Source organism: Cherax quadricarinatus, unplaced genomic scaffold (assembly GCF_038502225.1).
Source record: "Cherax quadricarinatus isolate ZL_2023a unplaced genomic scaffold, ASM3850222v1 Contig1521, whole genome shotgun sequence".
Lineage (NCBI taxonomy): Eukaryota > Metazoa > Arthropoda > Malacostraca > Decapoda > Parastacidae > Cherax > Cherax quadricarinatus.
The window spans coordinates 30644-44991 of record NW_027196547.1 but is presented as its reverse complement, the minus strand read 5'-3'; the positions used below and the strand labels follow the sequence as shown (position 1 = coordinate 44991).

General features: G+C 39.1%; 1 protein-coding gene across 1 annotated transcript in view; it reads right to left on the bottom strand.

Moving 5' to 3' along the window:
* Reps (RALBP1 associated Eps domain containing) overlaps positions 1-14348 on the bottom strand; it is a 65582-nt gene that overhangs the window by 38080 nt on the left and 13154 nt on the right. Inside the window, exons 5-7 of the mRNA XM_070081034.1 lie at positions 8813-8901; positions 8103-8276; positions 5507-5682 (exon numbers count right to left, since the gene is read on the bottom strand). Coding sequence (XP_069937135.1) covers positions 5507-5682; positions 8103-8276; positions 8813-8901 — 439 coding nt within the window. The remainder of the gene's footprint in view (positions 1-5506; positions 5683-8102; positions 8277-8812; positions 8902-14348) is intronic.

Below are 14348 nucleotides of genomic sequence, written 5' to 3'. Positions count from 1 at the left end.
GTTTTAATGACTATCTGGTAGTTTGTTCCATTAATCTAAAATTCTACTGCCAAACCAGTACTTCATTTTTTTTAACATCCATCCATCTCCCACACAAAAAAAGAGAAAACACTTGTTTCCATTCATTTAATCACTGTCTTGCCTGACTTGCCTGAAGTATAACATTACAATTCAGATAACCCTCTGAATGGCAACATTCCCACCCTTCCTTCAGAGTGCAGACACTGTACTTCCCATCTCAAGGACTCAGGTCCAGCTAACTATTTTCCCTGAATCCCTTCATGAAAGTTACCTTGTTCATACTCCAAGTCATACTCTAAGTCAAATAAAAAAAATCACTTGCTTCACTCACTCGCTCCTTTCTCATATGCTCACAGAAGCCTGTAGGATGTCCAAGCCCTAACACTCAAAACCACCTATGTGTGGGTTATTTGTGTATTGTACTCAAAACCTTTATCCTGCTCCCTCCAAACTTTCCTAGTATGATTCCTCTCCCTCTTCCCGCCACCCCAGATTTATGTGCCCTCCTAATCATTCAATTTTGATCCATCTTCTGTGAATGTCCCAACCACTCCAACAATCTCTCCTCAGCTCTCTGAATCATACCTATGGTAACCACATACCTTCTGATCATCAAGATACAAATTCTCTACATAATATTCACACCACACACTGCTTTCAACCCCAATATCATCACTGCCTCCAATTTCCTCATCGCTGCAATGTTTAACCCTTTCACTGTCGAGACCCCTGCTCACAAACTTGCTCTCAGTGTTAAAGAATTAAAACAAAAAAAAATTTTCTAATGAAATGATAATCTTCCTGATAATAATGACACCACAAATATGAAATCTGATGAAAAACTTATAGAATTACACTCTCACGAAGTTAGCGGTCTTGGCAATATTTAAGTATCGGTGATTTTGCTCACTTCGAGCCCTATTTTGGCCAATTCCATTGTTCCAGTCGACCAAACTCGGCTATTTCGCTAGAACTCCTTTTGTTCTATCGACTGGGTACAAGAAACCTCCCATTTACTGATTTCAACTACCCAATAGTGATCAGAAATTGGTAATTTGGCCAATTTCATACACAAATCAAGGAAGGCCAATTTCAAAATCATGTTCAGAATTAACAATGCAAACATTCCTAGCACTTAAAAAATATTTTCCCTCTTCAGTAGTCATGTCTCCAGGAACCTTTTATATTACGCTTGCTTCCCATTTTGAATTTTCATTCACACAAAACATGGAAAATTTATTGTTATGCAGACTACTGAATTATTGTAAAAATGGTATAAATAATATCAGTGCATTTGTGAAAGCATATTAGACCCACCAGTTGACGGGTATTGGATGCATGATGTGATTTGTTTACTCTTCAACATTAGCAAAAATCGAACATTTCAGCTACTTTGAGCTCAATTTCGAGGTACAGTGGAACCTCTGTTTTCGTATGCCCTAGTTGGAGACAATTCTTGGAGAAAATTCTCTATAAAATGTATTTTTTTTTTTTTCATACTTTTGGGTATCTGGAACAGAACCAATTAATCCATTCCAGACACCCAAAAATATTAACAAAAAATAAATTTTTATAGAGAATTTTCTCCAAGAATTGTCTCCAATTAGGGCATACAAAAACTATGGTTCCACTGTACTTCTGTAAACCATTCAAAATTATATCTAGTCTTGTAATATATCTTCCATTCTAACAAATGAGACCAAGAAAATGAGAATACAACCATAACACCTATGAAAATATACTCCAAAGTCACTGCTTTAAACGAAAAAACACGGAGTTGTTTTTTCTCATCATGCACTACATGCTGCCAGATTTTTTTTGTACTGCACACACTGACCATTCAGACCCATTATCTCATATGTAGGCCTACCAGCTTTCTCCTGCAAGATTTGAAGCCGCTAAAATTTTGGTGTACTATTACAGGACCGACGCTGGCTTGCAAGCTGTAATATTACGAGACCAACAGTGAAAGGGTTAAACTCGTGCTTCATGCCCATATAACAGTGCCACTATAATCATGCCTATTAATAACGAAAAAAGGCACAATACCGTGACTGGAATGATACACAAATAACCCGCACATAGAAGAGAGGAGCTTACGACGATGTTTTGGTCCGACTTGGACCACTTACAAAGTCACACTAATGAAAAGGAGAGCAGGAGGGGGTGGTGGTAGTAGTAGTAATAGTAGCAGTAATAGTAGTACTAATAGTAATAGTAGTAATAGTAGTAGTAATAGTAATAGTAGTAATAGTAGTAATAGTAATAGTAGTAATAGTAATAGTAGTAATAGTAATACTAGTAGTAATAGTAATAGTAGTAATAGTAATACTAGTAGTAATAGTAATACTAGTAGTAATAGTAATACTAGTAATAATAGTAATACTAGTAATAGTAATACTAGTAATAGTAATACTAGTAATAATAGTAATAGTAGTAATAGTAATAGTAGTAATAGTAGTACTAGTAGTAGTACTAGTACAAGTACTAGTAGTACAAGTACTAGTAGTAGTACAAGTACTAGTAGTACTAGTAGTAGTACTAGTAGTACTAGTAGTAGTACTAGTAGTAGTACTAGTAGTAGTACTAGTACATGTACTAGTAGTAGTACTAGTAGTAGTAGTAGGAGGTAGTAAGAGTGGGAGGGGCCAGTCAAATACTAAGAGAGAGGAGCACTGCAAGGAAGCTCTTCATAATTCATTTTCCCGTCTTGGCTACCCTTCCCATTTCACAGACTCTGCCTTCTCATGTGCTAAACGTAATTTCTTCTCTCCCAAACTCTCTACTCCTGGGAACCCTTCTGTCCTCTGCCTTCCCTACATTTCCAGTCTTTCTAATCTTAACAACTCTCTCTGTTCCTTAGACATTAAACTTGCTTTCTGCCAGACTAACACTCTTTGCACTAATCACGTTCATACCTCTCCTCCCTCTACAGATGCTCCTGGTGTCTACTTTATTTCTTGTTCCTCCCGTCCTCTTCAATACTTTAGAGAAACTGGTCGATCTCTTTCTGACAGACTTGGGAAGCACAAAAATAGTGTTAGGCTTGCCGACACTAACAATGCTCTTTTCTGTCACGTCAGAGATCACAGCCATCCTAGTGACTGGTCTTCTGCTAAAACTGTCTTCCCTACTTCCAACTTTAACAGTCGTTGTCTGGTTGAATCCTCCCTAATACACAACTTTCCTTGTATGAATCTTAGTCCCGGCTTCTTCTCTGTAGATGCCTTCCTTTCCCACTACATTGTAAAATGCTCCAAACTTCAGAATGCTCATGACCTAGCCTGATTCCTCCTTTTTTCTTCTCCCTCTTCCCCTTTCCTTTTTCTCCTTTGGGTTGCCTTTCTGCTGCCCTGTGTATTTGTTCCTTCTTTTTTACTTATTTATTTGTATCCCCCCCTCCTCGGTGTTCTTGCTCTGACCCTCTGTGGGCACCAGCTCCCTTGCAGTGCTCCTCTTTCTTAGTATTTGACTGGCCCCTCCTACTCTTACTATCTCCCCACTACTACTTCCTTCCACCTTCACTACTTCCACTACTACTACTACTACTACTACCTCCTCCTGCCAATATATACCCATCCTGCTCTCCTTCTCATTAGTGTGACTTTGTAAATGGTCCAAGTCTGACCGAAACATCGTCGTAAGCTCCTCTCTTCTATGTGCAGGTTATTTGTAAACCATGCCTATTTTTCTTCTTTGCAGTTCTAGTATCACACTCATTCCTCTTGGGTGCCACTGTTACTATCCAGAGACAAGATGGAGTGAAAAGATGAAAAGTCTTTTCAGTAATACAGGTGGAGTGTAGTAATGGACATGTATGAACAAAACAAAGTGAGAGGTTGCATATATTACACAGGCTTCCCCTGTAAGACAATAAACTCACCCTGAGGCTCACTGTGAGGTGGAGGGGAAAGATCATGGATCGTGTCTCGTTTCCCCTACATGTACTCCACCATGAAAACAGACTTATGCAGTGTACACCGAAAATATGCCACAATTCTACAATCATGTTGGAGTGAAAAAGTGTTAACATATCACATGTTATCTGATGGCCTACTGTATTAACTTTGCCTACCATATACTACAATAGTGGAAAGATTATTCAAGCCACATACTCATTCAAGACATGAGCAAAATTATAATTTTGTGTCATACGAGACCTTTCTTTCCATTAACCCTTAACCCTTTCAGGGTCGGCAGGCCCTCTCCTAAACTTGCTCTCAGGGTCAAAAATTTTTCAAAAAAAAAAAGAAAAAAAAATTATTTTTTCTTATGAAATGATAGAGAATCTTTTCCCAATCATAATGACACCTAAAGTATGAAAAAATTTGATGGAAAAGTTACAGAATTATGCTCTCGCAAAGTTAGCGGTCTCTATGATGTTTACGCATCGGCGATTTCGCCCACTTTGAGCCCTATTATCAGTCAATTCCAATGTACCAGTCGACACAAATAATACTTATTTCGCTAAAACTCCATTTTGTCTATTGAAGGAGTATAAGAAACCACCCATTTACTGATTTCAACTAACCAATAACATGGTCAGAAAATGGCCATTTTGCCAATTTCACACAAATTTCAAAAGATGCCAATTTCCAAATAGTCCAGAATAAACAAGACAGACATTCCTGGGACTAAAATAACATTTCCTCTGTTGATTACTCACATCACCAGGCCTCTGCTACATTTCTTTTACTTTCCACTTTGAATTTTTATTCTCACAGAGAACAGAAGATTTATGTTATGCAGACTACTGCATTCGTGTAGAAATGGTATAAATAATATCAGCGCACTTGTGAAAGAATATTAGACTCACCAGTTGTTGTGTATTGGACACGTGGCACGATTTGTTTACCTCTGAACTTTGGCAAAAAATCGAACATTTCTGCTACTTTGAGCTTAATTTCAAGGTACTTTTCATTGTGAAACCAATTAAAATCATCTCAATTTCCATAATATGTCTTCCATTCTATAAAATGAGACCAGGAAAACTAGAATACAACCATAAATAGTATACGAAAATAAACTGTAAAGTCGCTGTTTTAAACCAAAAACATGGGAGTTTTTTTTTCTCATTATGCACCGAGTGCTGCAGGATTTTTTTATACTGTGCACACTGACCACATAGATCCATTCTTTCATATGTAGGCCTACCAGCTTTCTCTCGCTAGATTTGAAGGCGCTAGAATTTATGTGTACTAGTACAGCACCAACCCTGGTGTGCAAGCTGTACTAGTACGGCACCAACCCTGAAAGGGTTAAACTGTCCAAACGTAGATCTACGTTCACACATGTAGCACTCTGAATGTAGATCTACGTTCGATTTTACATTATGTAAAAAAAAAAAACCATAGATCTACGTTCAGAGCACTACGCGTGCAAACGTAGATCTACATTTGGACAGTTTAAGCCTTTAAGGGTTTAATAGCAGCTAGCCAACTAATGCCAATCAAAATTATACATAGACCATTTGAGAAAAACTTACCAGATTTTACTTAATTCATTTACAGGCAGTTTTGACTTTTCAAAAAATTCTTTGGCAGCCGTTCCAGACAACAGTGCAGTGAGATCACTCTGCATGGAACAGAACTGTTCGGTATAATACTGACGTTGTTCATCATTAATTGTCCACACATCATAGTCTTCTTCCCCCGAATTCCACTTTTAACATTAACAAGATTACACTATCAATATCAACTTGCTACTGAGGTGGCCAATTCTCTCATACTACATAAATCGTAATCACAACATACAGTGGACCCCCGCATAGCGATATTAATCCGTGCAAGAGAGCTCATTGTTATGCGAAATTATCGTTATGCGAATGAATTTTCCCCATAAGAAATAATGGAAATCAAATTAATCCGTGCAAGACACCCCAAAGTATGAAAAAAAAAAAATTTTACCACATGAAATATTAATTTTAATACACACAAACTGAAAAAGGCATGCACAATTACATGACACTTACTTTTATTGAAGATCTGGTGATGATTGATGGGATGGGAGGAGGAGAGAGTGTTAGTGTTTAGAAGGGGAATCCCCTTCCATTAAGACTTGAGGTGTCAAGTCCTTTTCTGGGGTTACTTCCCTTCTTCTTTTAATGCCACTAGGACCAGCTTCAGAGTCACTGGAGTTCTGTCGCACAACATATCTGTCCATAGTGGCCTGTACCTCTCGTTCCTTTATGACTTCCCTAAAGTGTTTCACAACATTGTCAGTGTAATAGTCACCAGCACGGCTTGCAATAGCTGTGTGAGGGTGATTTTCATCCATGAAGGTTTGCACTTCAAGCCACTTTGCACAGATTTCCTTAATCTTTGTAGTAGGCAATTTCTTCAATTTCTCTCTCCCCTCCTTCGAACCAGTTTCCTCAGGTCTGGCCTCTTGCTGTTGAAGTTGATCTATCAGCTCATCAGTGGTTAGTTCTTCATTGTCCTCCTCCACCAACTCTTCCACATCATCCCCACTAACCTCCAACCCCAAGGACTTTCCCAATGCCATAATGGATTCCTCAACTGGCATAGGATTCTCAGGGTTAGCCTCAAACCCTTCAAAATCCCTTTGGTCTACACATTCTGGCCACAGTTTCTTCCAAGCAGAGTTCAAGGTCCTCTTAGTCACTCCCTCCCAAGCCTTACCTATAAGGTTTACACAATTGAGGATATTAAAGTGATCTCTCCAAAACTCTCTTAGAGTCAGTTGAGTTTCTGAGGTCACTACAAAGCACCTTTCAAACAGAGCTTTTGTGTACAGTTTTTTGAAGTTTGCAATAACCTGCTGGTCCATGGGCTGCAGGAGAGGAGTGGTATTAGGAGGCAAAAACTTCACCTTAATGAATTTCATGTCCCCATAAAGTCGCTCTGCCACGTCTGTAGGATGACCAGGGGCATTGTCTAACACCAGGAGGCACTTAAGTTCTAATTTCTTTTCAGTTAGGTAATCTTTCACATTGGGGGCAAATGCATGGTGTAACCAGTCATAGAAAAAGTCCCTAGTGACCCATGCCTTACTGTTTGCCCTCCACAGCACACACAAATTTTCCTTGAGGACATTCTTTTGCCTGAACGGTCTGGGAGTTTCAGAGTGATACACTAATAAAGGCTTCACTTTGCAATCACCAGTAGCATTGGAACACATCAACAGAGTAAGCCTGTCTTTCATAGGCTTATGTCCTGGGAGTGCCTTTTCCTCCTGAGTAATGTAGGTCCTGCTTGGCATTTTCTTCCAAAACAGGCCTGTTTCATCACAATTAAACACTTGTTCAGGTTTCAGTCCTTCACTGTCTATGTACTCCTTGAATTCCTGCACATATTTTTCAGCTGCTTTGTGGTCCGAACTGGCAGCCTCACCATGCCTTATCACACTATGTATGCCACTACGCCTCTTAAATCTCTCAAACCAACCTTTGCTGGCCTTAAATTCACTCACATCATCACTAGTTGCAGGCATTTTTTTAATTAAATCCTCATGCAACTTCCTAGCCTTTTCACTTATGATCACTTGAGAGATGCTATCTCCTGCTATCTGTTTTTCATTTATCCACACCAATAAGAGTCTCTCAACATCTTCCATCACTTGCGATCTCTGTTTCGAAAACACAGTTAAACCTTTGGCAAGAACAGCTTCCTTGATTGCCTTTTTGTTGCCCACAATAGTAGCGATGGTTGATTGGGGTTTACTATACAACCTGGCCAGCTCGGAGACACGCACTCCACTTTCATACTTATCAATGATCTCTTTCTTCATCTCTATAGTAATTCTCACCCTTATTCCTGTAGGGTTGGCACTAGAAGCTTTCTTGGGGCCCATGGTCACTTATTTTGCAGATAAAATCACCAGAAACACTGTAATAATACGAAATGTTCCGATTGTATGCTTGGATGTTACCGCGGAGGCTGGCTGGTAAACAATGCCACCGGCGGAACATGTGAGGCTGGCTAAGGGTGCACATTAGACGCGTCTCGGACGAACAGCGTTGAGCGGGTTTTTTAGCGGTATGCGAGGCAAAATCTTGGCGATAAAATGTAGCGGTATGCGGATTTAACGTTATGTGATGCCAACGGTATGCGGGGGTCCACTGTACAGAAGCCCCAAGTTTTCTCATGGACACTGTTGGTGGGCGTTGGGGAATCTGATGCAGGAGACGATACCGACGTAGAATGAGATATCATTCGTCCCGAAGGATCACTCATTCTTTCATCGGCTCCTTCACCATCTTCACTCTCCATCATGCGATATCCACCATCTACCATCTATGTGGAAAAAATTACAGGGTCTTAAGTACATATTATAGTGTATACAATGTTCAAATTATTTTTACAACATACCTCAATTTTTTAACACACCAACTCCCCCACTGAGGCAAAAAAAAAAATATTATTCACTGTTACTGACTTGCCAGGAGTATGCTAACATAGTTCAGATGATCCTCCAAACTGCAACATCCTTACCACTTCTTTAGAATGCAGGCACTACTTCCCACCTCCATGACTCAGGTCTGGCTAACTGGTTTCCCTGAATCCCTTCATAAATGTCATCTCTTGAGCTATCATGCTAATATTGTTATCCCTACTGATGGTATAAATACCTAACACTAAGTAACAAAAAGAAACATACACTTCTCAATATAAAAAAAATATGTATGTATTCTAATTCTCACATACTAATAATCGTAATTTAGTTTTAAGGCTGCCCAAAATGTCTTGCATAATATGGGGTAATGAAACCTGTGACCACTTAAGGAATAACGGGGGTCACAACTCCAGGAGGACCAATGCTGGTGCCTGACCTGTGATGTGTTGCAGTCAGAATCGCTTAGCTGGATCAGGTCCGGACTAGAGGTGCAGTTCTCCTTTGTAGTGTAGGCCACATTGTTTTCTGAAAAGGGAATGAAGATGCTTAAACACTGCTAGTTAAAGTATGGCATTCCAACAAGTGGTAAAAAGACACAGCAAAAGATTATTATTATTATTATTATTATTATTATTATTATTATTATTATTATTATTATTATTATTATTATTATTATTATTATTATTATTAACACATCGGCCAGTTCCCACCAAGGCAAAGTGGCCCGAAAAAGAAAAACTTTCACCATCATTCACTCCATCACTGTCTTGCCAGAGGGGTGTTATACACTACAGTTTATAAAACTGCAACATTAACACCCCTCCTTCAGAGTGCAGACACTACTTCCCATCTCCAGGACTCAAGTCTGGCCTGCCGGTTTCCCTGAATCCCTTCATAAATGTTACTTTGCTCACACTCCAACAGCACGTCAAATATTAAAAACTGTCTCCATTCACTCCTATCAAATGCACTCACGCACACTTGCTGGAAGTCCAAGCCCTTCACACACACAACCTCCTTTACCCCCTCCCTCCAACCCTTCCTTGGCTGACCCCTATCCCGCCTTCCCTCCACTACAGATTTATACACTCTCAAATTCATTCTATTTTGTTCCATTCTCCTTACATGTCCAAACCACCTCAACAACCCCTCCTCAGCCCTAAAGCATCATACTATAGGTAACAGTACTAACAAAGGTCTCCTTTTTGCTCTGTATGTCTGGTTCAATACTGGTAGGAAAGAGTAACGTTATGATGTTAAAAAAAGATTAGGTGATGAAAGATTGGATATCAGATTGGAGGGAGAGAGTATGGAGGAGGTGAATGTATTCAGATATTTGGGAGTGGACGTGTCAGCAGATGGGTCTATGAAAGATGAGGTGAATCATAGAATTGATGAGGGGAAAAGGGTGAGCGGTGCACTTAGGAGTCTGTGGAGACAAAGAACTTTGTCCTTGGAGGCAAAGAGGGGAATGTATGAGAGTATAGTTTTACCAACGCTCTTATATGGGTGTGAAGCATGGGTGATGAATGTTGCAGCGAGGAGAAGGCTGGAGGCAGTGGAGATGTCATGTCTGAGGGCAATGTGTGGTGTGAATATAATGCAGAGAATTCGTAGTTTGGAAGTTAGGAGGAGGTGCGGGATTGCCAAAACTGTTGTCCAGAGGGCTGAGGAAGGGTTGTTGAGGTGGTTCGGACATGTAGAGAGAATGGAGCGAAACAGAATGACTTCAAGAGTGTATCAGTCTGTAGTGGAAGGAAGGCGGGGTAGGGGTCGGCCTAGGAAAGGTTGGAGGGAGGGGGTAAAGGAGGTTTTGTGTGCGAGGGGCTTGGACTTCCAGCGGGCATGCGTGAGCGTGTTTGATAGGAGTGAATGGAGACAAATGGTTTTTAATACTTGACGTGCTGTTGGAGTGTGAGCAAAGTAACATTTATGAAGGGATTCAGGGAAACCGGCAGGCCGGACTTGAGTCCTGGAGATGGGAAGTACAGTGCCTGCACTCTGAAGGAGGGGTGTTAATGTTGCAGTTTAAAAACTGTAGTGTAAAGCACCCTTCTGGCAAGACAGTGATGGAGTGAATGATGGTGAAAGTTTTTCTTTTTCGGGCCACCCTGCCTTGGTGGGAATCGGCCAGTGTGTTAATAAAATATAATCTTAAATTTTTATTCTTACAAAAAAAAAAAAGTAGAAGATTTACTGTTATGCAGACTACTGCATTAGTGTAGAAATGGTATAAATAATATCAGCACACTTGTGAAAGATCAGACTCACCAGTTGACGTGTATTGGATGCATGGCATGATTTGTTTACTTTTGAAGTTTGGCAAAAATCGAACATTTCTGCTACTTTGAGCTCAATTTCAAGGTACTTATCATTGTGAAACCAATCAAAATCATCTCAATTTCTGTAATATGTCTTCCATTCTATAAAATGAGACCAGGAAAACTAGAATACAACCATAAATACCATACGAAAATACACTGCAAACATCGCTGTTTTAAACCAAAAACACAAGTCAGATTTTTTTTTCTCATTATGCACTGTGTGCTGCAGGATTTTTTTTATACTGTGCACAATGACCACAGAGGCCCATTCTTTCACATGTAGGCTACCAGCTTTCTCTCACTAGATTTGAAGGCGCTAGAATTTACGTGTACTATTACAGCACCAACCCTGAAAGGGTTAAAGGCAAGCTCTCTGGAATGGATTAATGCCATTAACCAAGGGTCCACTGTACATGTACATATACTTGTAGTAAATATTTTTTTTTTCTCTCTCTCAGTTGTTTGTTGAGCTATCTTACTGAAATTTGGGCAATGTGTGATGGAAAGATGCTTCTTAACGTACAACAAAAATGAAAGAAATCAGACCATAAATAACAGAGTTCACTTCTCAGCCACTAGCCGCCCCTTAGCGGTATATTTTTGTATGGTTTTTATTTACCTGGAGTTTACCTGGAGAGAGTTCCGGGGGTTATGATTGCATTCTCGTTTTTTTGGGTCTCATTTGATAGAATGGAAGATATATTACAGAAATAGATATGATTTTGATTGCTTTCACGTCGAAAAGTACCTTGAAATTGAGCTCAAAGTAGCAGAAATGTTCGATTCTTTAGCGATGTTCAAGAGTAAACAAATGATGTCACTGTCTAATACATGTGTGCCTGATAAACCACATTCCAATACATAGTCAAGAGTGGGTTGACACTGTTTATACAATTACAATAATGCAGTAGTCTGCATAACAGTAAATCTTCTATTTTTTGTGTGAATAAAAATTCAAAATGGTAAGCAAGAGTAATGTAACAGGAGCCTGAAGCCATGACTAATGAACAGAGAAAATGCTATTTTAGTGCCAGGAATGTGTGCATTGTTTATTCTGGACCCTATTTTGAAATTGGCATCTGCTGAAATTTGTGTGAAATTGTCCAAATTGACAATTTCTGACCACTTTATTGGGCAATGTATGATGGAAAGATGCTTCCTAGCATACACCAAAAATTATTAAAAAAAAAAAAGACGATAAATAAAGGAGTTCACTTCTCAGCCATTAGCCGCCTCTTTGCGGTACATTTTCATATGGGTTTTATGGTTTTATTCTCGTTTTTTTTTTGGTCTCACTTGATAGAATGGAAGATATATTACAGAAACAGTAAAGGAGCGGAAATGTTCGATTTTTGCCAATGTTCTATGAACTTTCTTGTGTAAGTCAAGTTACTTAATTTTATTAAGTGTATTCTAACCTAACCACTCTGTAATCCGGCAAACTTAGTAATCCGGCACACTATAGGTCCCAATGATGCCGGATTTGTGATGGTGGACCTGTATTCATTTTCAGCCCCTGAAAAACCATAAAAGCAAAATATATTTTTTCTCTGACGCAAAATGTTTGTCTTTCTTTTAAATTTGCAGACTAGTGTAAGTGGAAAAGAGGAAATATAATAGCATGCAAGTTCATAAAATATTTAAAAATAAAGAAGTTTTTAGTATCTTAACTGGTATAGTAAGATGCCACACACACAAAGAAAAAAATTAAACAGAAGGGATACTGAGAATTTTTATTAATGGTGTGGTAGATGAATGGAATAAATTTCAAGTAGCAGCAAGTAATACAACTAATGAAATTTAAAACAACTTTGCGTGAAATGTTGCAGTAAAAGGATACTCTGTAACCAGTATTTCCACCTCTTCACCTGACCTGCCGTTTGGCTTTCTCACCTTTTCTATCTTGCTCACAACTTGATAATGGTCTATAGCACACCAAAACAGGTCTAAATTATCCTCCCCAAATTGTGGATCAGTTGCAGAAAACTATTACAGATCAGCCATCACTAATCTGGCATCACTGGGACCTGTAGTGTGCCGGATTAGTGAGTTTGCTGGATTATAGAGTGGTTAGGTTAAAATACACTTAATTAACCTATCAACAAAGACTCTTTCTGCTACATCTTCCTCATTTTCATCATTGCTCTCTCCTCCAATGGCTTGCTGCTGAGGATTTACAACCATCTTCACAATTTCTGAGTCAGTATAATGATGAAATATGAAATTATGCTAGCTGAAATTAGTGCCGGATTCCTGATGGAACTGGATAACTGACTGCCGACCTGTATTACATTCAGGGCAAGTACTAAAACCGTAAAAGTCTAACAATGATTGGGGAATGGGAAACAAAGAGGAAGGGGAGGACAAATCCAATTCCTAAGATCAAGAGCTACTCACTAGAATCAAAAAGCCCCCCTTGATGAGACTTGTGGAATAACTATGCTAATAATATAGACCTAGGGGAGATAGCCATAAGTTATACAGTAGGGTCCCACTTATACGGCAGATTAGGTTCCAGGCTACCGCTGGAAAGCAGAACGCCATTTTTTTCACTTATAAATGCATATAAATGCCAGATAAGTTTACACTAACATATATTAAGTTAGTAATAGAACTAGGTATGAAAAACAATAAAAAGCAAAATACACACAGAGTACAGTGGAACCTTTACTTACAAGCGCATCCACGTGCGAGTTTTTCCAAATACAAGCAGTCGATGGGTCGATTTTTTGTTTCCATACGCGAGCAAAATTTCCATAAACGAGCAGACCTCAAGGCAGGTTCCTTGACACTGGTGAGGGGCTCTTGCTCTTGATACAGGGAATTGTATCTCGTTTGTTGGACTATCTTATTGAAACTTGGGCAATGTATGATGGAAAGACGCTTCTTAACGTACAACAAAAATGAAAGAAATCTAAGAATAAATAATGGAGTTCACTTCTCAGCAATTAGCCACCCCTTAGTGGTATTTTCGTATGGTTTTTATGGTTGTATTCTCGTTTTTTTTTTTGTCTCATCTGATAGAATGGAAGATATACAGTGGACCCCCGAGTTTCATGATTAATCCGTTCCAAAGAGCCTGCCGAAGGTCGAAATTCACGAAACTCGAAACCATTTTCCCATAAGAAATAATGGAAATAAAATTAATTTGTTCCAGACACCCAAAAATATTAATATAAAATATTTTTTTTCAAATTAAATAAAGATTTACATAACGAAAACAATCAGAAATCAAGTACATGCATTTAAAAAAATAATAATATTACAATTACCTTTAACGAAGAATTCTGCATGGATGGAAGACGGGAGGAGGGGTTAGGAGGAAGGCGTACACTATTTTTTGGAAGGAGAATCTCCTTCCATTAGGACTTCAGGTATGAAGTCCATATCTGGGGTTACTTCTTCTTTTAATGCCACTGGGACGAGCTTGAGAGTCACTGGACCTCTGTCGCACAAAATATCTGTCCAGAGAGGTCTGTTTCTGGCATTTCTTTAAGATATCCCTGAAGTGGGACACAACACTGTCATTGTACATGTTGCCAATACGGCCTGCAACAGCTTTGTTAGGATGAAGTTCATCCATAAATGTTTGCACTTCAGTCCACTTTCCACAAATGTCCTTAATCTTTGAAGGAGGCACCTTTCTCC